Source organism: Pseudorasbora parva, chromosome 9 (genome assembly GCF_024679245.1).
Source record: "Pseudorasbora parva isolate DD20220531a chromosome 9, ASM2467924v1, whole genome shotgun sequence".
NCBI lineage: Eukaryota > Metazoa > Chordata > Actinopteri > Cypriniformes > Gobionidae > Pseudorasbora > Pseudorasbora parva.
Window position 1 is genome coordinate 34,491,167 of NC_090180.1, and position 26,484 is coordinate 34,517,650.

The 26,484-nt window shown below is 38.3% G+C and overlaps 1 protein-coding gene across 1 annotated transcript in view; it reads right to left on the reverse strand.

Moving 5' to 3' along the window:
* Nucleotides 1–60: 60 nt before the first annotated feature.
* prkci (protein kinase C, iota) overlaps nucleotides 61–26,484 on the reverse strand; it is a 42,793-nt gene continuing 16,369 nt past the window's right edge. Inside the window, exons 3-18 of the mRNA XM_067452355.1 lie at nucleotides 25,977–26,066; nucleotides 21,815–21,865; nucleotides 21,574–21,659; nucleotides 21,312–21,449; nucleotides 19,125–19,182; nucleotides 18,187–18,242; nucleotides 17,298–17,474; nucleotides 16,449–16,546; nucleotides 15,286–15,372; nucleotides 14,996–15,131; nucleotides 6,163–6,250; nucleotides 5,853–5,978; nucleotides 5,689–5,768; nucleotides 5,420–5,509; nucleotides 2,089–2,204; nucleotides 61–1,788 (exon numbers count right to left, since the gene is read on the reverse strand). Of these exons, the coding sequence (XP_067308456.1) occupies nucleotides 1,701–1,788; nucleotides 2,089–2,204; nucleotides 5,420–5,509; nucleotides 5,689–5,768; nucleotides 5,853–5,978; nucleotides 6,163–6,250; nucleotides 14,996–15,131; nucleotides 15,286–15,372; nucleotides 16,449–16,546; nucleotides 17,298–17,474; nucleotides 18,187–18,242; nucleotides 19,125–19,182; nucleotides 21,312–21,449; nucleotides 21,574–21,659; nucleotides 21,815–21,865; nucleotides 25,977–26,066 (1,565 nt within the window). The 3' untranslated portion in view covers nucleotides 61–1,700. The remainder of the gene's footprint in view (nucleotides 1,789–2,088; nucleotides 2,205–5,419; nucleotides 5,510–5,688; nucleotides 5,769–5,852; nucleotides 5,979–6,162; nucleotides 6,251–14,995; nucleotides 15,132–15,285; nucleotides 15,373–16,448; nucleotides 16,547–17,297; nucleotides 17,475–18,186; nucleotides 18,243–19,124; nucleotides 19,183–21,311; nucleotides 21,450–21,573; nucleotides 21,660–21,814; nucleotides 21,866–25,976; nucleotides 26,067–26,484) is intronic.

Genomic DNA, 26,484 nt, shown 5'->3' on the forward strand with positions numbered 1-26,484 from the left:
AAAGTCAGGTGTGAATTCTGTCCAATCGCAACAAAACAAATGGGCTTTCACAATTGAGAATGAGTTTCCTTAAATACTTTAATTATGTGTTAACAAAAAGTGGTACAGTTTATTCCAGTCAATAGTGTTTTTCAATGTGCATATTAATACACAAAACATATAAAAAAACAACAAAAAAACAGGTCCACTTCAGCCCCCTGGCGCTTCTTTAAAGCATATTAGCACATAGTTTACTTTTTTTCCAGGAATGCAAAGAGGGCTTTAAGCAATTCAATCATTTCTAACACCAGGTTGCTAATGAGCTCGTCGCAGCTTGAAACCAGTGTGAACATCTGTGAAAATATAAGCAAGTTGATGCATGCATAGCGAGGAATGAGAGAGGGCAATGCTGTTTACGAGTAGCCTGTGTTTAATGTCATCGTTTGGTCATTATAGTCAAAGGTCCTTTCAATGTAACGCACACAAACAAAACTGAGTCCAGGCATGATATGTTTTCAAAACGCACAACTTGAAGCTGGGTTTTTTTGATGGGTCTGTGAAGGGTAAACACAATCCAGGACCCCTTTGTACATCATGTATCTGATCTGACTATAGAAATCACCCAAAGGGACAAAATTAACCCCAAAAAGAAGAAGAAGCTTCTTAGTAACTGTGCTGAGAAACAATGAACACTCGTCCATTGACGCTCAATTTGTTCAATATATAAAAAAATACATAAACGGAATATCATAACCAGAAAGGCAATCGCATTTAACAAAAAAAAGCAAGAAAAAAAGAAGAAAAAAGATGAGAAATACTTTATACATGCAGCAGTTGAAGAGTAATAACATACTTTTACCTTGTCCGTATGGAAACCACTGACAGGAACATATTAGTTTTAGTGTCTCGTTTCCGTCCTGTGCTGAAGAAAGCTGTTGTATTTCATGTCTAATTTCTCCCTCCTTCCCTCTCTATACAGAAAACTTCTCCATTCACAGTTTGTCAGTATTTACAACAGAGTTCATTAGTGTTCCTTGCTCCGTTCAAACAAGCTTAATACCACTTCAATCAAAAGCGAGGCCACATGCCCAATCATCTTAAAACAACTTATGGAAAACTCTGATTCAATACAATGTGCACATTCTATATAGATGACAGTATTCTTAAATAATAACAATAATAATAATAAAAAACAAAACAATAAAAAGTATTTTTCTTCCTTACTCAACATTTTTTTTCTTCTGAGAGGCAGAACAGATAATCAGAAAAAAATATTTTCAAGAATATCCCATGTGGTATAGAGTTTAAAAATGGCTTACTATATATGCTCAGTGGATTCTCTTTAATATATACAAATAAAAGGTGTATCGGACATCATCAGCATTAGGAGGTCCTGCGTACCATCACAGTCATTCTTTTCCTTTAGTTTGCAGAGTGTAACTTAAAACTGACATTCCAACTATGTTGGTCAACGCGCAAAGGCACCGATAAGTTTCATTTCATCAGTGCTGATTTACATGATACAAAAATAATCAAGAAACAATATTGACTTAAGGACTAGTGGTTATAAATGGCAGAAAGTGAAAGAGGTTTGGCAAAGTTAATGTTTCATCTGGTCCCAACAAAATGAAGTCAGGTTGCTGTTTCCTTTCTTGTGATTCTTTCTGACCATGCAAATAAAGGCAGCAATGATATGCACGTAACAGAAACAGACAGGCCGTTCACACACACTCCTCCGCCGACATCAGCAGAGGGTTGATGTACTCAAAGCCTTCAAACTCAGACTGGTCGATCTTCTTTACAGCATCACTGGGAGGGAGACAAAGAGATAATCAATCAGCCTTAACTGCTAGGGCACATTTAACTCACTACGGCTTTCAAATGGAGAACAGGCTGTAAAATATCTTCCTGGAAAACAGTGGTGTGTGCAAATGAGGGAATGTAGTTCACAGAACTATAATGTGTCATCAGACATCGTAAACTTGACATTACTTCCTGATGAAATCTGCATTGCTGTGGTAAAGATCTGAAGAACATTAATGGGGCCAGAGGTCTGATTCAGAAAGCTTGAGGCGTGACACAGACAGATACACATGAACAGACACTCACTCATCGTCAGGCGTGAGCTGAATGGGCTCATTGGTGAACTGGGCATCAAAGTTGTCCAGCCCAAACTCGCCAGAAATGTTAGGCTTGAAGGGTGGGACCACTTGCTTCTGCTCCATCTGAAATACAGTTAATATGAGTCAAATAACAACTGTGACTGTGTCATAAAGCAGTCTCACACTTAAAGTGTTAGTTCACCCAAATATTCTGTCATTAATTACTCACCCTCATGCCGTTCGACACCCATAAGACTTCCGTTCATCTTTGGAACACAAACTAAGACATTTTTGTTGAAATCCGATGGCTCAGAAAGGCTTCCAATGGCCACAATATAATTTCCTCTCTCAATACCCATAAAGGCATTAAAGTCGTCGTTAAAAGTCCATCTCACTGCAGTGGCTCTACAATAATTTTATGAAGCGACGAGAATGTGCACAAAAAATTTGCATATGTGATAAAAGTTCATTATTTTCCATAAGTTAATGATACAAATTAAAATGTCATATATTTTAGATTCATTGCACACCAACTGAAATATTTCAGGTCTTTTATTGTTTTAATACTGATGATTTTGGCATACAGCTCATGAAAAACCAAAATTCCTATCTAAAAAAATTAGCATATTTCATCCGACCAATAAAAGAAAAGTGTTTTTAATACAAAAAAAGTCAACCTTCAAATAATTATGTTCAGTTATGCACTCAATACTTGGTAGGGAATCCTTTTGCAGAAATGACTGCTTCAATGCGGCGTGGCATGGAGGCGATCAGCCTGTGGCACTGCTGAGGTGTTATGGAGGCCCAGGATGCTTCGATAGCGGCCTTAAGCTCATCCAGAGTGTTGGGTCTTGCGTCTCTCAACTTTCTCTTCACAATATCCCACAGATTCTCTATGGGGTTCAGGTCAGAGTTGGCAGGCCAATTAAGCACTGCCAAAACCACTGGTAAATGGTTTACTGACCATGGTATTACTCTGTGAGCAGGTGCCAGGTCTTGCTGAAAAACAAAATCTTCACCTTCATAAAGATTTTCATCAGATGGAAGCATGAAGTGCTCCAAAATTTCCTGATAGCTAGCTGCATTGACCCTGCCCTTGATAAAACACAGTGAACCAACACCAGCAGCTGACATGGCACCCCAGACCATCACTGACTGTGGGTACTTGAGACTGGACTTCAGACATTTTGGCATTTCCTTCTCCCCAGTCTTCTTCCAGACTCCATGAAAAATATGCTTTCATTGGAAAAAAGTACTTTGGACCACTGAGCAACAGTCCAGTGCTGCTTCTCTGTAGCCCCAAAGTGGCTTGACCTGGGGAATGAGTCACCTGTAGCCCATTTCCTGCACACGCCTGTGCACAGTGGCTCTGGATGTTTCTACTCCAGAGTCAGTCCACTTCTTACTGCAGGTCCTCCAAGGTCTGGAATCGGTCCTTCTCCAAAAACTTCCCACTGAGGTGCCTTGATACAGCACTCTGGGAACAGTCTATTCGTTTAGAAATTTCTTTCTGTGTCTTACCCTCTCGCTTGAGGGTGTCAATGATGGCCTTCTGGACAGGGTTGGGTCGGCAGTCTTACCCATGATCACAGTTTTGAGTAATGAACCAGGCTGGGAGTTTTTAAAAGCCTCAGGAATCTTTTGCAGGTGTTTAGAGTTAATTAGTTGATTCAGATGATTAGGTTAATAACTCGTTTAGAGAACCTTTTCAAGATATGCTGTTTTTTTTTAGATTTTCATGAGCTGTATGCCAAAATCATCAGTATTAAAACAATAAAAGACCTGAAATATTTCAGTTGGTGTGCAATGAATCTAAAATATATGAAAGTTAAATTTTTATCATTACATTATGGAAAATAATGAACTTTTATCACATATGCAAATTGTTTGAGAAGGACCTGTATATTGATGTCCTGGTTCAAAACACTGCTTCTGTGAAACCTTCAAACTGCTGAAATCACATAACTTTCGTGATCCGAACCGCTGTTTCGATACACTGATTCATAATGGTTCGAAGGGTGTTTTGAAATGGGCCTTTCGTGTGTTTTTTTTTGCGCACAAAAACTATTCTCGTCACTTCATAAAATTATTGTAGAATCACTGTTGTGAGATGGGCTTTGTAATGACATCTTTAGTACCTTTTATGGGTCTTGAGAGAGGAGAGGAAATGACATTGTGGCCAATAGAGGCCTTTCTGAGCCATCGGATTTCAACAAAAATATCTTCATTTGTGTTCCGAAGATTGAACAAAGGTTTTACGGGTGTTGAACGGCGTGTGGGTAAGCAATTAATGACAGAATTTTCATTTTTGGGTGAACTAACCCTTTAAGAACGCAGTGCTCATCTTACTAAATATCCACTGCATATGTAATCTTTTTTTCCTCTTTCTTAATCACTCTCAGCAAGGTTTTAACATTATATTTAGGTAAATGGATCCTTCCCATGGACCCAGTACCCATGTTCAGTACTGCTCTTAGCTTTTTTCAAGCTATAAACCTAACAGTAGGCTCTGCTGCAAGGCCAAGATCTGCTCCCCCTGCAGGCTGCCTCAGGCACTGCAGCCTGTCTGAGAAGAAAGTGTAATCTGATCCTTTCAAACTGTCTGACCGCCACTTCTCTCCCTCTCTCAGCCAGACCAAACAGGGACAAGAGGTCAGCGTGTTCGTCTGGGTCACGTCTGCTGGTTTGACATCATTTAAACCTGCCTCACACATGATACAGTTCACTGCCACAACCCTCAGACCAGAAAAATCAATGACTTGACACCTTATCACCTTTATTATATCACTGGCCTTACACGTGATGGTTTATGTCATGATACGAACTTGGACCACCCAAAAATTTAATTGTATCAGTTTACCTAATCATTACCTACACTGTGGCGGCAGTCTAGGTAATCATTTTTTTTCCATTGACATTTACTTTACAGTACAATAGCAACATATTAATGTCTATTGCATACTATAAGTTATATAAATAATGATATAAATTAAAATTATTATAATTATATTAAAATTATCTTCGGGGGGGGGGGGGGGGGGGGTGTCACACAAAAAAACTTCACACAAATTTTAAGTGAACTGTACCTTTAAAAGCTGACGTTCCTGAAATGCTATTTGAAGTGGTAATAATGCTCACGTCAAATTACACGAATGAGTAATCAAATGGATAGTTTCTCAAGGTCATAAACAGTACTAAATAGTTGTTCAGGCTCCAGTAAGTCTCCTGTTTAGTTTCACTACCGTCAGTCTACAGCGAATGACTCATGCTTCCGCTGCAGTCTCAAGTCAAAACATCCAATAAGTCAGATAAAGGAAACAGAGATAGCAGTGACTCACAAGATCCCAGTCTACATTTCGGAAAAAAGGATGGCCCATTATGTCTGCGAAGCCTGTCTGAGGATGACATCCAAGACGTTCCTTTGGCTCCTACAAAAAGAGTGGGAAAAAAAACATTGAACAGAGAGAAAAAACACAGATAAACAAAGAGTGAAAGAAAAAGGTAAAACAGAGGTGAGGAAATAAAGAAGAGAAACAACGATTATGACAGCACTATAACTGGTCCATGTGACAATGACATTAACATTGATCTGTCTGGTCTGCTTCACCTTATTAAGGAATCCCTTTAGCACACTAGCGGCTTTAACCGATAATGATCTGGGAATTCTGATCTGCTTCTCCAAAATGACTGTGAATGAGGAGCAGAAGAAAACATGAGATGTAATGAGAGATATGTATTTTTTTCCTAAACACTTAGACTTCTGTAATGTACCTTGGAAAAGATAATCTTCTGTGTTTTGGTCAGGGTTATCAGAGCTGCCAACTATGTCAAAGGGTGACCTCCCAGCCATCATCTCAAACATCAGAACGCCCAGTGCCCACCAGTCCACACTAAAACCTGTAAAGAAACAGCACGCACAAAGTTGCACACACATCATCCCGAGGCTTTGAAACGGGCAGCTTAGGACTGACAAAAATTCTAAATGGCAGAAAGTCATGAAGTAGACACAATAAATGGATTAAGCAGTGTGTGCAAGCGCACATAGTTGCCAACCAAAAATCTTTGTGAAGAGGCTGCTTACCGTAGTCTTCCCCTCTCAGAATCTCAGGGGCAATGTAATTGGGGGTTCCACAGAAAGTGCTGGTTGTGTCTCCTGGTCTCAGTCCCTCCTGCATAAAAGATGAATATTGAAGCCAATGAAACATTCAGGCACACAATATGATTTTTAAAGAGGAGGGTGGCCGATGTAAAGCCTATACATGTAGGGCATATATTGCAATATTTAAAGATAAAGATAAAAATAATTCTGCAATGCATTTTATGCATAATGTACTGAACACAAAATGTACTGAAATAATTAGAAATATAGTATTTATTTTAATTTTAATTAATTAATTTATTTATTAAATGGGAAAAAAACCCAAAATAAACTGATTTAAATATCAACTTCTTGATTAGGTACAAATTCACAAAAAAATAAATTGTTAAAGGGATAGTTCACCCCAAAATGAATATTATCCCATGATTTACTCACCCTCAAATCATTCTAGGTGTCCATGACATTCTTCTTTCAGACGAATACAACCGGAGTTATATTTATATTAAAAAAATGTCCTGGCTCTTCCAAGCATTAAAATGACAGTGAATGGCAGCCCAAAATTTAAAGACCAAAAAAGCGCATCCATCAGGTTAATAAAGGGCGTTAATAAAGGCCTTCTGAAGCGAAACGATGGGTTTGTGTCATTCACTGCCCTGCCATTCACTGCCATTATAAAGCTTGGAAGAGCCTGGATATATTTTAATATAATCGATTGTATTCATCTGACAGAATGTTATATACACCTAAGATGACTTGAGGATGATTAAACCATGTTAGAAATAAATCACATTTTTGGGTGAACTATCCAAAAACCAACAAGCAGTGCACACCGTAATCTGGCATGTTTGTGCACATTGGGAATTGCATGGGCTTCCGGTACGGTGCACATGTGTTCCAAACGGTTCTGAATGCAATCTTTAATAGTTAACAGTCGGTTTGTTTCAAGTACATACATTGAACATACCTCAATCAGAGTTCCCACATGAACTTATTAAATATTCAGTCAATTTTATCACAAAGTTCAAACAATAAATGCCGTTTTGAGGCTCTTTAATTTGATGTGACTGATCACTGGATAGGCGCGCCAGTTCAAGCGGCGCTGTGCGAGTGAATGCGATCATCTCTTCCTAAAGAATAAACATGAATTAATATCTTAAGGTATGTTGAGGATACATTACAACTAACTGAAATGTATCATATGTCATTTAATCACTCAATCTGTGTTTCAACCATGGAAAGACGTCAATAAAACAGCTTGTAAACAATGTCACAAAGCATTACATTTACCTCAGGGAGTCATTTAGAGTCCACCGCTGTTAGTTCACTACAGAGATGAATTCTTTTGCTAAATATATGCACTATATTAGCCTAAGATATATATATATATATATATATATATATATATATATATAATATATATATATATATATATATATATATATATATATATATATATATATATATGCACACACACACACACACAGACACACACACACACACACACACACACACATATATATATACACACATATATATATATATATATATATATATATATATATATATATATATATTCTTTAAAGGGTTGCTTCAGCGATTAGCATATGACTACGCTTTCTATCAGTGGAAACCCTGGAATATATCCGAATGATCCTGCTCCCCCCTCTCATATCCCCCTGAGACGAGAGCTTTATGCATTTTATTTCTGGAAAAATCACTCCGGTGACGCAAATATCGTCAATTTGCATAATCGGTAAAATGCTTGGCCAGATGCTAAAGACTACAGCCAGCAGAGGGAGCCATTTCCGCATGTTTTCAACTCGCACATGGGGGATGGGGTCGCACTCACGGCTCAGCTCAGCTCAGGCATTTATGGAAACGTTGCGGCTGGCGGAGCAAAGTGAGTATTTTATCTTCTCAAGTTAATTCCTATGAAAGTGAATCATCCAAAGGCATGAACAGTCTAGAAAGCATCAAATTCAAAAATAATTTCACATTTCTACTACATTAATGACCCAGTTTAAATACAGATTCATCTTCCCAGCACTGAAGTACCCCTTTAAGAACTTAAATTCTACTTAAAGAAAGTGTATGTAAGATTGTGGCCAAAACTGGTACTGCAGGTGTATTCCCCTCTCCTCTTGAGTGTTGATTATTACATTTAAAAATAAATTGCAACTGAATTTAGGCTAATAGTTTGGGCTCTGTTGTTAACCCTTAAAGGAAAACTCCGGTAAGAAATGATCCTAAGGGTAATTAACAGATGGTTACCAGATGGTAGATCGTTCTCTGGGATGCGTTTTCATCAAAATCGAATGTAAAGCGTTTTACCTCTAAAAACAGATTAGCTTATAGCGCTTGTCTATGGGGTACAGGGTAGACACAGGATAGTAAAATTAAATCGCTAGTTAATACCACTAACAAGGCTCAAAATAGCCTCACACTAACCCGGTAGCATAATGAGGGTCCCTACATGCAAACCGAAGCATTGAGAACTTTGTAAGTGTACAAACAGTTTAATAAGAAGATACTTTATAAACACAGCGCATTACACGTCCACGGATAGGTGCCATCTTGGAAAACAGTCTCGACGAGTCGATCCACGAGCACTGTTTGTGAAATGTAATTACATGGACATTTTTACTTTTATTTATTTATTTTCTCTGTTGCGTTCAGTGTTTTCTTCCGGAAACAACGGACCATATGAGATTCCAAATCACAGTTCATCACTTAGCAGAGCGCTCGTGGATCGACGAGTCGAGACTGTTTTCCAACTCGTAGTTTTTTACCCGTCGACGCATTCACGGCATGTCCGTGAACGCGTAATGCGCTGTGTTTATAAAGTATCTTCTTATTAAACTGTTTGGACACTTACAAACTTCTCAATGCTTCGGTTTGCATGTAGGGACCCTCATTATGCTACTGTGTTAGTGTGAGGCTATTTTTAACCTTGTTAGTGGTATTAACTAGCGATTTAATTTTATTACCCTGTGCCCCATGGACTAGCGTTATATGCTAATCTGTTTTTAGAGATAAAACTCTTTACATTCAATTTCCATGAAAACGCATCCCAGAGAACGATCTAGGTTCATTTCTCACCGGAGTGGCCCTTAAAATTATAGTGATGTGTAAGCAAGTTCAAGTGTGTGTGTGTATGTATGTATGTATGTATGTATGTATGTATGTATATATATATATATATATATATATATATATATATATATACACACACACACTGAGACTAAAAATCCTATAAGAAGAGCAGACATTTAATCAAAATCTATTTATATTTCTGAAGAAAACCTCAGTATTGCTTTCCACAAGGTATCAGGCCGATTTTTACTCTTATTCATCCATGTTTCTTTATTAATATATAACTTCCCGTCCCACCCACTGAAAGATATGCGTATTGTCATACAGACATAAATACAACACATTTATAGGACATAAAAGGTCTCTGCGGCAAAAGCGAAAGTACCCAGTGAAATGTTTGAAAATGTTTCTTGGCACAGCAGAGCACCAATTTCAGTCCAGTCACTTTTTAAAATACTACTGAATTTGCGCTGCAGCTCTAAAAATCTTCATTTCTTACCATTACCACAAACAAGCTAAGTAGCTGCTTGAATCTGAGTGTAGGAGCTCCAAGTTACCATAGAAACGCAATTGAATTGCCATTAAAGGGGTCATGAATAAAGAAACTGAAGTTTCATTGATCTTTTGACATGAGTTCATTGTACTATGCAAATATCCTTTAAGTTTAAGAAGGTGAGGATTATTGAAACCAAGCAGCCAAAATGACTTGCTTGCTTCTACATCAATGCCTTTTAACCCCGCCCACCGATTTGCGCAAACCAGTTATATCCTGGTTGATGAGTGATGTAACCCAGAAATCTAGACGCACCCTAGCGGCAGCAAATCTAATCTGCCCGCGAGTGTCATCAAGCAACTCTCAATACCCTTCGAGCTGTAAATGCCAAACTCTTGTCGGGCCAATCACATTGTGTATAGAGTCGGTGGGCGGGGCTTAACATAATGACAACAGCCGAGTTGCTTGCGTGCTTCTAGTAAACATAGAAACTGGCGAACGGCGGTGTCATGACAAATCCTATACGCCTGTGAAATCGTGTCCGCTGGTAGCAGTTTTAAATGCCTGATCAAAAGTTGTTATACATTTTTCTGGACAAGCAATTGTTTAAAAATAAACTATAGGAGTTAATTACATTTATTTGAAATATGTAACTGATTGCTATAATGGGAGCAAAAACATGTTCTGAATTATTTCAACTGATAAACTAAGTACAAATACAAAATCTTGACATAGTAATGTACCTATAATGTAAATAAAAAAGAATGAAAAAAAAGCAATATACAGAACAGGTGCACAAAACAAATAGATTATATACGAGATATGCTTGTATATACAGGTCCTTCTCAAAAAATTAGCATATTGTGATAAAGTTCATTATTTTCCATAATGTAATGATAAAAATTTAACTTTCATATATTTTAGATTCATTGCACACCAACTGAAATATTTCAGGTCTTTTATTGTTTTAATACTGATGATTTTGGTATACAGCTCATGAAAACCCATCTAAAAAAATTAGCATATCATGAAAAGGTTCTCTAAACGAGTTATTAACCTAATCATCTGAATCAACAAATTAACTCTAAACACCTGCAAAAGATTCCTGAAGCTTTTAAAAACTCCCAGCCTGGTTCATTACTCAAAACCGCATTCATGGGTAAGACTGCCGACCCGAACCTGTCCAGAAGGCCATCATTGACACCCTCAAGCGAGAGGGTAAGACACAGAAAGAAATTTCTGAACGAATAGGCTGTTCCCAGAGTGCTGTATCAAGGCACCTCAGTGGGAAGTCTGTGGGAAGGAAAAGTGTGGCAAAAAGAGCTGCACAACGAGAAGAGGTGACCGGACCCTGAGGAAGATTGTGGAGAAGGACCGATTCCAGACCTTGGGGGACCTGCGGAAGCAGTGGACTGAGTCTGGAGTAGAAACATCCAGATCCACCGTGCACAGGCGTTTATAGGAAATGGGCTACAGGTGCCGCATTCCCCAGGTCAAGCCACTTTTGGGCTACAGAGAAGCAGCACTGGACTGTTGCTCAGTGGTCCAAAGTGCTTTTTTGGGATGAAAGCAAATTTTGCACGTCATTCAGAAATCAAGGTGCCAGTGTCTGGAGGAAGACTGGGGAGAAGGAAATGCCAAAATGCCTGCAGTCCAGTGTCAAGTACCCACAGTCAGTGATGGTCTGGGGTGCCATGTCAGCTGCTGGTGTTGGTTCACTGTGTTTCATCAAGGGCAGGGTCAATGCAGCTAGCTATCAGGAGATTTTGGAGCACTTCATGCTTCTATCTGCTGAAAAGCTTTATGGAGATGAAGATTTCGTTTTTCAGCACGACCTGGCACCTGCTTACAGTGCCAAAACCACTGGTAAATGGTTTACTAACCATGGTATTACTGTGCTCAATTGGCCTGCCAACTCTCCTGACCTGAACCCCATAGAGAATCTGTGGGATATTGTGAAGAGAAAGTTGAGAGACGCAAGACCCAACACTCTGGATGAGCTTAAGGCCGCTATCGAAGCATCCTGGGCCTCCATAACACCTCAGCAGTGCCACAGGCTAATTGCCTCCATGCCACGTCGCATTGAAGCAGTCATTTCTTCAAAAGGATTCCCGACCAAGTATTGAGTGCATAACTGAACATAATTATGTGAAGGTTGACCTTTTTTGTATTAAAAACACTTTTCTTTTATTGGTCGGATGAAATTTTCTAATTTTTTTTAGATGAGCTGTATGCCAAAATCATCAGTATCAAAACAATAAAAGACCTGAAATATTTCAGTTGGTATGCAATAAATCTAAAATATATGAAAGTTGAATTTTTATCATTACATTATGGAAAATAATGAACTTTTATCACCTATGCTAATTTTTTGAGAAGGACCTGTATCTTATATACTTATATAAGCACTTACAGCTTCAGTTATATAGTACTAGTATGAAACATATGATTTGTAAAACATTAAAGACTAATTTTAAATTTAGATTTGCTATGCAAGTAGTCTGGCAAAGAGCCCATTCAAGACCATTTGTAATCCGTCGAAATCACGGCACCAATAAGAAATGTTGGGGCGGGGTTTACACAAGGATGACAGCACAGGGACGGTGAAGCAGATTTTGTACATTACAAAGATGGATGCCGCCGTAGGACATCACTCTGTTTTAAGTGATTTAAACTTTTCCTTTTGGTTAAAACCCGACCAAAGAACAACACTCGGCTATCACATGTGGATTACACCAGCTACTTTGATGAGGAGGGAGTGTGATCATGTGCTAACACCACATAGCAGCTCTGTATCTGGTCTTTCTGTGCTTATTTCCTCAGACTAGATATGGTAGTCATGTAAAAATTAGGGATGCACCGATACCATTTTGACATTACAAATTAAACTATGGAAGGCTTTAGAACACATAATACACTGCACAGATTTTTGATGATGCTTTATAATGTTTTTGTGCCTTTTGTGGGGTACTGGGGCTGATCAATAACACAGCATATTATACGCACAGTATCGAATTTGGATCGACCCTATCTGACCGATACCCGATCCGGCAAATAATTGCGAATCAGAGCAGATACTAGGGATGCACGATATTGGATTTTTGCCGATATCCGATATGTCGATATTTTTCAGCTCATTTTGGCCGATGCCGATATCGATGCCGATATGTTTATTTTTTCCCTTTGTTTGGAAACAACACCATTTTGAGCAAAAACTTTTTTTTTTTCATTCTGGTTTCAGATTTCTGAGGTATCCTTACTAAAAGGATTCTTGTTGAAGATAAATAAATGTTAATAAAGTTCTTTTTATGATAAGAGTATATTAAAAGCTCTGAAAATAACAATAATAAAGTCAGTAATTTTTCACCCCAGATGCAGCTGTAACCTAAATATTGTATTTTTGGATTTAACGTTTGTGCACATGAAGTGGGGGTGGCATGACATCCATTGATGCTGTCTTTTAATTCTGCAATTATTGTAGAGCTCCTTGGATTATTTTTCATCATCCATTTCGTAAAATTTTATTACAGATTAATACACTGTATATAAAAGTATTTAATTTACAAGTGTCATGCTTGTGATTTATGACATCATTACTGATTTGTTTATTCAGAAAAAGAAGTAACTTCAATTTATTTGTGTATTCTACTTTTCATTGTATTACTGTAACAACAGTGCCCCCACTACATGTATAAATATATAGCGGTCTAGCTGGAGGGCACTAGGACCTGGAGGAGCTTCTGCTGCTGTGGAGGCTGCCGCACGCGCTAGAGAGTGGGGAGACGCAATTGGGCTTGTTTTGGGCTAGTTTTGTTGTGAAAACGTGACAAATCTGCTGCTGACGGTCACGTCCTTCTGTACGTGCATTCAGAAATTCAAGGCAGCATTTAAAAACAGTCAATATAAATCACTGTACATGCAATGTATTTTCTTGTTTTCACTTGAAGAATGACCAGTGCTGACATGGTCTTATCGCTGTAGCACTCCTTGCACACGTGAGTTATTGCAGGCGCATATCAACACGTTATCATATCGGCAAGGCATATCGGCATAATGTTTTCATATCGACCGATGCCGATTTTTATATTTTAAGCGTTTATCGGCCGATTCCGATGTCATGCCGATAATATCGTGCATCCCTAGCAGATACGGATACAGAGTGTCTGATCGGTGCATCCCTAGTACAAATTTTAAATAATTGTAAATAAATAACTAGCGTAACTGTGCTCAAGTCTGAACATTTTCTAACACATCTGAAATGACTGAATTTGAATAAAGTTTGTGAGACACAATTTTCCAAAGACTCCTCAATATTATTTTATTTTCAATATATTGCAAATCGCGTTCTAATCGTAATACAAATGCCTTACAACAGGAGCAAATGCGAGATGAAGAGATTGATGTTTTCTGTTCGACCGGCAAGCCAAGATGTTTCAGTCTGTCTGAGATACTATTAGGTTTTACAAATTTGGCAAGAATGTTGATGGAGTGCCGGTGGACACCAGCTATTATCATATTTCTTTTACAACAACGGCAAAAGTCGTCAGAAGCCATTGCAATATCTTCCTCGAAATCACAAACAGAGAATTGCTGTCTCCGTCGCTCTGCATAGGCTATGTCATTGTCCATTGGTGACGCCCCTTGGAAATGATTTGTCTATGAAACTTTGCCAGACCATAATTCAGTTACTACTGAGCATGGTCTGGTTTTAACCAGGCTAAATCAGTAGCGAAAGTGGTCTGAGTGAGAAAATCACACGTTATTATCAAGTCCGTCTCCCTCTGTCCGGAGGGGGGCACTGTGGCAAAACCTCCCTTTTCTCACTACATTTCTCTCCAATATGGAAGGAAATTAAAATGAATGTGGAGGATTTTGACTGTGATGATGATTGTCAGGCAGTTGGCAGTAAACAGTGATGGGATGCACTAACTAAGCCACAGAGTCTGTTAAAAAATGACAGAATAGTATGTCCCAAAGCTTGCATACTCTTCTGCTACACACTCAAAAGTACATACTTTTTCTTCACAAAAAGAGTACATACTTTTAGGTCGTAGAATAAGTAGTGCAGCAATAGGTTCCTGACCGCTGTGCTAGTGTGTTGGTGGTTGCCGGGGGAAATATGCATGAGGTTTCTAGGGTGAAGCTAGATGGCTATTTACTGTTTTTTATTTTATTTTAAACACCCTCTCAACTCTCTATGATATTCTGAAAGAACATATTCAGACATACCTTACACATGCCGTAATCAGTGAGTTTGATGTGTCCCTCTGACTCTAGCAGAACATTGTCCAGTTTCAGGTCCCTATAAATGATGCCACGCTCATGGAGGTAGTTCAAGGCAAGGCTGATCTCTGCTGAGTAAAACCTGCCAGTGGAAAAAACAAAAGAAACAAGTGACCGCATTTGTTTTCTGTTCCTGTGGTGTCATTCAGACTAATGTCAGCTTTTTTTTTAACCAAGACAGGATGTTCATTAATTATGAACTGTGTTACACACAAAGACAGTTAACATCCTCATACCTGGCATGCTCTTCCGGAAGTTTTCTCTGTCGCTGCATGTGGAACATGAGATCCCCTCCATTCACATACTCAATTACAAAGAATAGCCTGTGAAAGAAAAGCATTAAATAATCATCAGCCTTCACCAGATAAACAAAACAGTTAACACTAAACAGAAGGGCTAAACAATAATATGGCCAGAGGACCAACATAAGAGCGGTTTGGGGCGGAGGTTGATGGAAAACTGTTCTTTTTTTCCCATTATTCAAAGCAAGTCACTTAAGTGGTTAAAAGCTACATGCCAAATGGGTCGATAAGATTTTTTTGGAAAAAATGTTTTTGAAAGTAGTATTTTATCCTCAGCAAGGCTGCATGTATTGAATCAAAAATACAGTAAAACGAATATTATGAAATTCAATTTAAAATTATTCTTTTAAAAAAATAATCTCTTACTGACCCCGGCCCATACCCTTTAAAATACAGTGTATATGATGTTGAAATGTTAATATCCTGCTTTTTACACAGCTACTTGTCTCAAGTAAATCAAACACAAAATATTGTCTTGAGTTTAAATATTTGAAACGCTCTTATACAAATTTTCTGTGAAGAAAAACAGTTCCAAACTGCTTTGAGCCTTTTTAAGTCAGACAAGATGGACATTTAAGGCATAATTTACAGTCGTATCACTAATTACAATAAACAGTTGGATATGAAACATTGATTAAAATATTTTATTAGCTCATTTGTAAGTTAACAAACTCAAACTTTTGAGAAAAGAAAAACAGCTCTTCATGCGGCTTAAGTCATGACACAAAGTTATTAAAAAAAACTGGGGAGTCATTGGAGTCTAAAAAATTGCTAAAAAAAATACTTTACCATATATGTTAAAAGTCTTCTGTGGTGGTTAAGTGTTTTTCAGTAACAAGATGACAACAGACAGTCACCGACAGCGGAGTGACACGTTAAGCATATAAGTAGTACCGGTGGAGATAACTCATACTAACCGGATGAGTGGTGAGCTATTCATTTTGCAAGTTCTTATCTGGAAATTACATATCACTTGAATGCGCGATTTACCAATCAGAATCAAGTATTCCACAGAGCAGTGTAATAATCATGGATAATATGATATAATATTTAATTTGTGAAGTCCTGATGATCTAAAAGCACGAGTGCAGACAGACCTGCTCTCTGTCTGGAAGCAGGAGTGAAGTCCCACTAAGAAGGGATGGTTGGAAGCCTGCTCAAACACATGCTTTTCTGTTTGAACCCAGTCAATATCCTGAAAACAAGAAAGAGAAGAACAAAACAAACACACAAAAATCAATCTCCCATTGAAAAGCAGAGCATTCTCTCTGTCAGTAGGGGAAACATTTGGAAGGACATTCAGGGCTGTATTGAGTAAAGGCTCCTCACAAGGCTGAAAACTGATAAAGATTTAAAGGACAGGGGCACCAGGTCTTTCCGAGGAGCTGCTCTGGATGTGAGGAGACTCATAATATACAGATACAGAGTGAAAAGCTAGGACCTTTCATTGACAGCCTGGTAAAAATACCTCTGACCCTGAGACATGCTTAAAGAAGCACTGCGGGGCCAGTAGAGCACAGCTGCCATTATTGACCATTAGATGCTGCTGTCAATTCATCACACAAGGCTAAAGTGCATCTAATCAACGTTAAATGCCCACTTCATCAACATCTAGTCATCAGTATGCCTGTACATAAACACATCCTGGAAAGATTAGAGCTATAGGCAGCTCTTTGCTTGTTTATTCTGCAAAGTCAAGACTCAAATAACTTGAATCATTCAGTGATTTAGTGTCAGGAGAAACACTTGAATTTGTGAAGTATCAAGAGCGGTTTAAAAGTGCAGATTGTTTGTTGGGTGTGACAGTAGTTTCATAGTAGTTTGGGATGTGGTTTGTTTGAACTTCGTATTGTTCACAACGGTTAAAAATGCAATCTGGCAATTTATATAATAACATTTCAGTGGCATTTTTGCCCGTTCCCGGTGTATGAAATGTAAAATTTCACCTCATCATCGTTCACCAGCTCCTTCTTCACCACCTTCATGGCGTAGATGCGGTCTGTCTTTTTGAGACGCACCAGCAGCACCTTGGCGTAGCTGCCCCTGCCAATCACTCGGAGCAGGTCAAAGTCTGTAAGCCCCAAACTGGACACAGCCTTCCCTGGGTCCCGACTGCCCACAGCCTGAGGGATGGATAAGATGCACCTTAATTATATTATAACCGACTTGCTGGTTTACACCTCTAAATGCTCTTCTCTGTTCTTTCCCTTTGTTTGTCTCCTTAGCCATACAATTTCCTATGATTGCAACAGAGCTACAGGAACGCAAGCCCTTAATCAGATGCTAATGACCCTGAGAGAAGGTTACTTTATTAGCTCCACTAAAGGAAATCAATACACCCTGATTGGGCCTTGTGCATCTCCTTCTCTGAGTGACAACTTCAGCCTGATCATTGGTCAGAGAGTGGACTACTGAAAGCTCATCTAATCAAACACACAGTTCATAATGATCCCATTTACACCTGGTACTATTATTAATTTTGACCACTTAAATCAACAAATGGAAAGTGTGATCCGATTGTTCAAACCACATTTAACAACACATTTGTCTACATCACATCCTCACTGGAAGCGTCAACTAGAACATCAAACGTGCAAGTGATTGGCTAAAGACAAAGAAGCCTTCCCCCCATTTAATATGACTAAAAATAATAATTATTATAACAATCATTAGAAATCTGGGAAGATGGATGGCATGTGTTGCGTTTTTAAATGCATGTTATAAGGAACCGAAATTAACAGCACTTGTATAGATGGAGCTTGTGAGAAGCAGCATTTAATACTGATCAAGAGATGGATGCTAATACCAGGAATAAACAAGGCCAAAGTGTCTTACCTCATGCTCCTCTCCCTCGTGATTGATACTTTCCGTTGAGTTCTTTTTACCTAGAACTGGAAAACAACAAAGAGAAACAGGGAAAGTCATCACTCATTAATATACTTATACAAATCTAATTCACAAGCCTCTAAAGCAAATCAGGCACTTTGATAAATAAAGCACTTTGAAAAAACAGAGGGATTGAAATTTATCTGACCAGCACTGTAACTAAAGCCATGAGCCTGTTCACGTCATTAATTCCAACAAACAAGCTTAATCTTGTGAGAAGACTCACGCCTGTAGGCTGCTCAATGCATCAATCTGTTTCAGTGCAAGCACATGCCTAATTACTAAGGGGAAACATCAGCTTAGCCCATCCAGTCATTTAAAACCCCTCAAGATGAAAATCAGTGGCATCAATGAGCCATTATAGATCTTAGTGAATCAATTTAATGACATAATGAATGCAACAACAAAGATTAACATTGTTTAACACCTCTGCATTACAAGTTAGTTTGTAGTTAATGATGTTGCTTGATTTTGCTAAGTTTATCTGCTTGACTTTATATTTTTGTAAATTGATCTGTGGGTAGAATGTTCATATTGTTATTCATGACTAGTAGTTATGGATATCAGGGGAATCTTTCGGTTCAGTTTCAGAACAGTATTTCCTTGAATATTTATGTTCTGACAAAAAGAGATATTATTATAGAAATGTCTGGGCAAAAGAGGTTGATTATTCTGCGACCTGATGCAGAACAACTAAAAAGAAAATTATTTTTAGAAAACTGATTGTGAGTTACGTTTAATTGAAATCACAAAAGTGCATTCTTTCTTGAAAATTGATTTTATACTCTGATATTCTATTCTGCCTCTAAGTACAAAGAGGTAAGGAACATGTATTAGACAAGATGCATGTGAAGTGTATGACAAATATAGATGAGAGCCTACTTTACCTTGATCAGCGTGCTCTGATGGACTGGACCCTGGATCAATTCTTCCAATCATTGGGTCCTAGAAGAATAGCAAGAAGATTAAAGCTAGGGATAGATTGAGGTTCATTCTGTTATTAGCAGTAATAGCATGCCTAATATTTAGGTCTACACTGAATCTGAAATTTGAACGACCTTCATTCACAAAGCTTCCTATCCCCATGCATGTCCATTTATTAAATATATAGGCCTTATTGGGCTAAATATTTTGGCTTACTTTAGCAACCAATAATAATGTAGTACTCTCAGCTCCATTTTACAAAACCCGATTCCAAAAAAGTTGGGACACTGAACAAATTGTGAATAAAAACAGAATGCAACGATGTGGAAGTTTCAAATTTCTATATCTTATTCATAACACAACATAGATGATATATCAAATGGTTAAACTGAGAAAATTTATAATTTTAACAATTTATAATTTTCAACAAATCAACAAATTTAAAAAAAAGTTTGGACAAGGCCATGTTTACCACTGTGTGGCATCTCTTCTTTTTATAACAGTCTGTAAACGTCTGGGGACTGAGGAGAGTTTAAGATTAGGAATGTTGTCCCATTCTTGTCTAATACAGGCTTTTAGTTACTCAACTGTATTGGGTCTTCTTTGTTGCATCTTTATGATGTGCCAAATGTTTTCTATGGGTATCTGAGTATCTGGACTACAGGCTGGCCATTTCAGAACCCAGATCATTCCTATGCATGTGGTCTGGCATTGTCATGTTGTAAAATGAAAGGTCTTCCCTGAGACGATGTCTGGTTGGGAGCATATGTTGTTCTAGAACTTGAATATACCTTTCAGCATTGATGGTGCCTTTCCAGCTGCCCATGTTACATGAACTCATGCAACCCCATACCATTAGAGATGCAGGCTTCTGAACTGAGCGCTAATAACAACTTGGGTTGTCCTTGTCCTCTTTAGTCCGGATGACATGGCGTCCCAGTTTTCCAAAAAGAACGTCAAATTTTGATTCGTCTGACCACATAAGAGTTTTCCACTTTGCCACAGTCCATTTTAAATGAGCCTTGGCCCAGAGAAAACGCCTGCGCTTCTGGATCATGTTTAGATATGGCTTCTTTTTTGACCTTTTTGGCACAGTGGGCTGTGCTCACTGACAATGTTTTCTGGAAGTATTCCTGAGCCAATGTTGTGACTTCCATTACAGTAGCATTCCTGTATGTGATACAGTACCATGTAAGGGCCCAAAGATCACAGGGATCCAGTATGGTTTTCCGTCCTTGACCCTTGCGCAGAGATAGTTCCAGACTCTCTGAATCTTTGGATGATATTATGCACTGTAGATGATGATAACTTTTTTTCTCTTTTTCTCTGAGAAACTCCTTTCTGATATTGCTCCAGTATTTTTCTCCGCAGCATTGGGGGAATTGGTGATCATCTGCCCATCTTGACTTCTGAGAGGCACTGCCACTCTCAGAGGTTCTTTTTATACCCAATCATGTTGCCAATTGACCTATTAAGTTGCAAATTGGTCCTCCCGCTGTTCCTTATGTGTACATTTAACTTTTCCGGACTCTTATTGCTACCTGTCCCAACTTTTTTGGAATATGTAGCTCTCATGAAATCCAAAATGAGCCAATATTTGACATGACATTTCATGTCAAATATTGTCTCACTTTCAACATTTGATATGTTATCTATATTCTATTGTGAATAAAATATACATTTATGAAAATTGTAAATTATTGCATTCTTTTTTATTCACAATTTGTAAAGTGTCCCAACTTTTTTGGAATTGGGTTTGTATATATTAAAATTATGGTGGCCTTAATTACTATGTACATCAAAAAATAAGTAGAACGTACTTATTGTGCTCATATTGTATTGTAAAACACTTTTGCTGATATTGAGGTGAGATACGGATAAAATTAGGGACAGATGTAGTCTGCAGGGAAGGGTCAGCAATATAATTATAAATGTAACTACATAAATATATTACAGATGTAATCGCATGCGGGTATTTTTAAAAATGTAAGTACAATGTAAAAACATGTATGTACACAACAAATGCATTGTATCAAATCATTAATTAAAATGTTAGTATATACTGTAGTAGTTAAGGCCACCTAATATAAAGTGGGTCTGATTTAAATTTATTCCACAGAAAATAAGAAAGATGTGGAATAATGTCTCACCTGTATTACCTGTCTACCACACTCCACTGTGACCAATTTATGGCATTTCTTATGAACCAGCAGTTTACAGTTTATGCACTTGTATCCCTGCCTGCCCAGGCCCCAGATACGATCTGTGCAGATGGCACAATGAGCACGCTGTACAGAACAGAAGGAACAGGAACATTAAACCATACTAAACACAAAAAGTCACATCCATATAATTGAGACAAATTTTATAATGTAATAGGTGCCAGAAATAACAATAAGAGCATTTTTGTACCCTATTAAAGCGCTTAGCCTGAAACGCATGTCCGTTGGCATAGTAAAGTTTCCTCCAGCGGCGAGCTCCACGACGGTAGATGGACTCTGAGTGTAACATTTGAGCGAACTTGTGAATTATCTGCTATTAACCAGTTTATACCCAATCATTTTAACCCAAAAAGCATGTTTTCCAGCACTATAAAGTGCAAACAAAGAAACATGATGACCCTATTATAAATATAATCACAAGATGCACATACTGTCTTCTCCAGGACAGGGCATGCCAGGCTTCTCAGGGACACACGGAAACACTGTGGAGAGATAGAGAGAGACTGTGAAAAAAGCACAGAATGACCTCACTGTGACCTCTCCTCATCTGACAACAGATAAGGACTCTGGGGTCAAAAATCTGAGTCTGGTTAGGCCTTTGTGGAGAGTGGATATTGACGGACAGTCGGTTGGGACCTTTTTCTGAAAGCCCTTGTGACCAGACGTCTCCTCCTCAGCATGACTAATTAACTCACCCAGCAGGCAGAACAATCTATCTCTGTCAATCACTCACTGAGTCCCATCTTTCCTGTCCACTAATGATCCAGTGACCTGTATGATGCCGTAGGGTGTGTTTCTGCGTTATAAATAAATAAATACATGTACCCGAGTCAGGACATCAAAATATGGAGCGTCGTCCAAGCTCATTAGCTCAGGGGATTAAAAGGACATAGGTGTTATGACTACATGCGTCTGATGTGTCAAGTTTCCAGTAACAAGCTGAATGCAAAAGCCACTGTGCGATGTGACAATCAGAAGATATCTGATATTTAAATGTACAACATTTTGGACAATGAGATTTAAGATATGTGAGATGAGCAGACGCAATACTGCAGAAACGGAAACAGGTGGCTGACAAAATGCAATTTGAAGGTAGTTGTGGATTATAACCGGGTAGGTTTTCCATCTCATCCGGGTTTACATTGATGAGAGCATTTTTTTCTAGGGCCCTATGATTATAGCAATGCGTTGAGCACTACCCTTTTGCGATAGTTACTGGTTTTACACGTTGTTCAGCCATACACTGATTACATTACTATATGGCTCCCGCCGCATCAGCCAAGTGGATGCTGCACATTGGTGGTGGTTGAGGAAATTTCCCTCCTTCTATATGTAAAAGTGCTTTGAGTACCCAGAAGTGCTATATAAATATAACAAATTATTCAGACAAAGAAGGGAAAATAAATGGCTCATAATTTGCTCATTAAAAGTAATCAAAATATTTGTAGAAAAACAGATTTGAACATTGGTAGGTTCCGAAGGACAATTTATAGGTCTATGGGAGGTTTCTCATTATGAGCACTGCTGTATGATCTTAACAGCAACTTAATTAGATCCCAATCCTCTAATTGGATCCCAATTCAGGATTGTGGGTATTGTAGTTCTTCACTGGTGTTTTGGTAATTACATTTTTATTTTATTTTAACAATGTAAATCAAAATAGCCGATTTTACATGAGCATATAAAACCAAATAACCATCTCACCCACCCTGGATCCTCAAGCCAGATGTATATATTATTGCAAAAGTAATACTATTGATAATTTTCTTTGAGGATAAATTAAGAATTTACTTCCTGTTCTGGAACACTGTTGTTGCCAACCACGTTTTGTCTGTAAGGGCAGGTTTTATTCAAAAAAATAAAACCTGTAAATATATTCAGCATTCTGCACAATTTATTTTTGGATTATCTAGACTATTTAAAGTTGTAGCCTGAGCCCTCCCTAGCTCTACTGCTCCTCGCAATTTTGATGAAAAATGGAACTGCAGCCTGCTTTAATTAAGAGCCTTTGGAGCAGATTTCAGACTAGACCACTTATTTTTGAATTACCTTATGTAAACCTCGCTCCAGTCCAAGACAAAGTCAGTCTGCTTCAGCTATGTTCTTATTAGTCAGCACCAGGTCAGTAACTAGTTGGCATGTCTCTTCTTTCTATGTGATATAGCGCATCAAATTAATAAAAGTATAAATCCTTTAGTTTAAACATGCTCATGTGAATAGCCTTTATATAGTTCTGTTGTGTTTGTTTTATGTTTGCTCTGAGAATAGACATGATGACATTTTTTTCCCTCAAATGGAATTCCTACACAACTTATAATATTCTAAAACAACATATGGAAGCAATAAATAGGCCTATTAAGGCAGTTCTAAGATAGCATTATATATGTGTTGTGCATACTTAAAGCCTGTAAATCATCATTAGAGCGCCACCCTCAGGCTGAATAAAGCAACCTCTGTCAAAAGTGTTCTGCGTGTGTTCAGAGATTAGAATATGAAGTTTACAAAATATTTATCATAAACTAGCGTTAAGGCACAGAATCTGCCCTACCTAAATTTACAGTCAGGAGCCGCTACTAGATGTTGTGCAGTTACAGGTAATTGCATCAATTTATTGCATGTTTTTTGGGATTAACTTTCGATTTTAGTCACTTTTTAATGTACAAATATGTAGTTGGAGAAATGTTTTGAATGAGCTTGTCACCGACTTTGCACTGCTCTGACTTCACCACTAACCACTTTTGGAATAAAAACTGCACTGTAACAAAAGTTAAGACATGTGTTTAGGTGTTCAAGCACGTAGTGGAAGGGTTTTTTAATTACAAAACCCTTTTGTAATTATAAGAATTTTTATTATTATTCTTCCGCCATATAACTGATCGTGTAGACCAAACCGTAAGGCCAAGAGACTTGAAACTTGGCCAGATAGTAGGTCTCAATTTGGGGAAAGGTTGACAAGGAATGACCCCGATTGGCTCAAAAAATGAAAAAGAGCTCCTCGATTACATATGCAACCTTCAAATGCGACCTTTGGAGTACGCAGCCTTGGAAAGGAGTCGCAGTATCTAAGTGCTAACAAAACATTATATTTAAAAAATGTTGGCAGTTGTCATGACAATGTCTGGCTAGTGGGTTTGGACTTCCTGTCAGTATGAATGGCAGATCATTTTGTAAAGTGTGTTGATAGCTTAATGAACCATCTAATTTTAGTAGTTCTGTTGCTGGAGTTGGACAGCTTTGAAAATCTAATTTTAAACGGCTCAATGCTTAGGCTGTTTCAGAATTTGTATTGCTTTCATATTGTTGTTATCTGCAAGTCTGTGCATATTTGTGGACTCTTTATTGTGGACTCTGTGCATATTTTGTGCATTCTTTAAGTATGGTCGATTTTGTTTAGATATAATGTGTTTACTTGGGAATGTCATTGTTGTATGGCCAGATGGAATTATGCCATACCCTAGGTTTTTGTGAAAACTGCTGCTGCAACTGCTGCAGTCGCAGTACAGTGCAGCAGGAGTCCGATTTCACTTATCATGTGACGAGAGTAAGCAGAGCTGACTGACAAGACAACGGCGGTGATGTGCAACAGATCCTGACTGCATTGACAAATATTGTATCTTGTAAAATGTGCCATCAGTACCGCCACTCCCTATACACTGAAACGTGACCGTGAACAAAACATGACAAGCACACAAGCATTCAAAGAGATTTCAACACTCCGCATATCGATAGTGGCTCCCTGATGTCTGCAAATTATAGAGAAATTAAAAAAGACAAATAAAGAATAATTCATAGGGCACATAAAACAGAGCACGAAGGAGAGAGACTATTCATGCTCTCAATCTGAAGGATAAACTTTCATTCATTAGGGAATAGGCTATATTAACTCAAACCATATAATTATTGTAACATGCTAAAACATCGACATCGCCCCAAGTTACCGTAACCGTTATATGCCATGCAAGTCTACAGTGTGAGACAATGTTTTCTTCTTCTGACTTGTTCAGGAAGTAACTAGCGCATGCCGATTACAATGTCATTAGTTCAATAACATACATGTAAGGGAAGACAGTGTTGATGATTTACCTTAGATATGAGCGATAGCGAGCCTGCAGTGTATTCGAGCATAGCAAGTGCAATCAGGGTAGCAAATTAATGGCAATTCACCGTCTCCTCAAAAGAGTCAGTTTGCAAGCAGCAAAAGCTGCCTTGAAGTGTCAAACATACAGTAAACCCAAGTGCTGTTTACTCCAAGTGAATAAAAAATAAATATATATATTGACCTGCGTTCTGTTTTCTATCATGCCCGTGCACGCAGATGAACGCAGACAAATGCAAAAAAAGAATCACGGTCACGTATCCAATATAAAACACCATGAGAGTTGACTGATAGCTTTTAGGTGCGTTATTGGCAGTGCCACACTCTGGTTAAACGAACACGTCACCACTTTAGTCAGCACTAAAAATATATAGATTATATTTTTAGATTATATTATAGATTATAATATATAGATAATTTAATTAACTAATCAAATATTAGAAAATCGTGACTTATCCCTACTGCCCACCCACATCAAAAGCCAAATCCCAGCATACCGTGAATAATGAGCTCTGAGTCTTTGTTGAGATCATAGAGACGTAAGGCCTCCTCCAGCTCCAGCTGAGAAGAAACGGTGCATGGATCCCCTGCAATGACAAGCACAGTGAACACTTACTGGAAAACTCTTTACCAAAGACATTAGCATAAGCAGCATACTTTACACAGCAAAGAGAAACAGAGTGAAGGAAAACTAAAGCAGGACTTAGAAAGAGACAAGAAATGAGTCCCTGTTAGCATGCAAGGATTATAATGATGTTTGCAGAGCATAAAACAAAAATCTATTCGTTTTTCACAATGAACTAGTAACATGGCCTGTGGCGTTGTCCGAAGGTGACGTCAATCCTGTTTGTCATTTAAAGAGCAGCCTGTGGCACCGACTGTCTCGACTTGCGTAGACACACGGCCCTCAATCAGACATCACAGCAGAGGCAATGAGTGACGCTGGGCATTGGTGCCAAGGCTTGTGTAGACAGAAGGGATTAACTCTTCGCCATGACGGCCCTC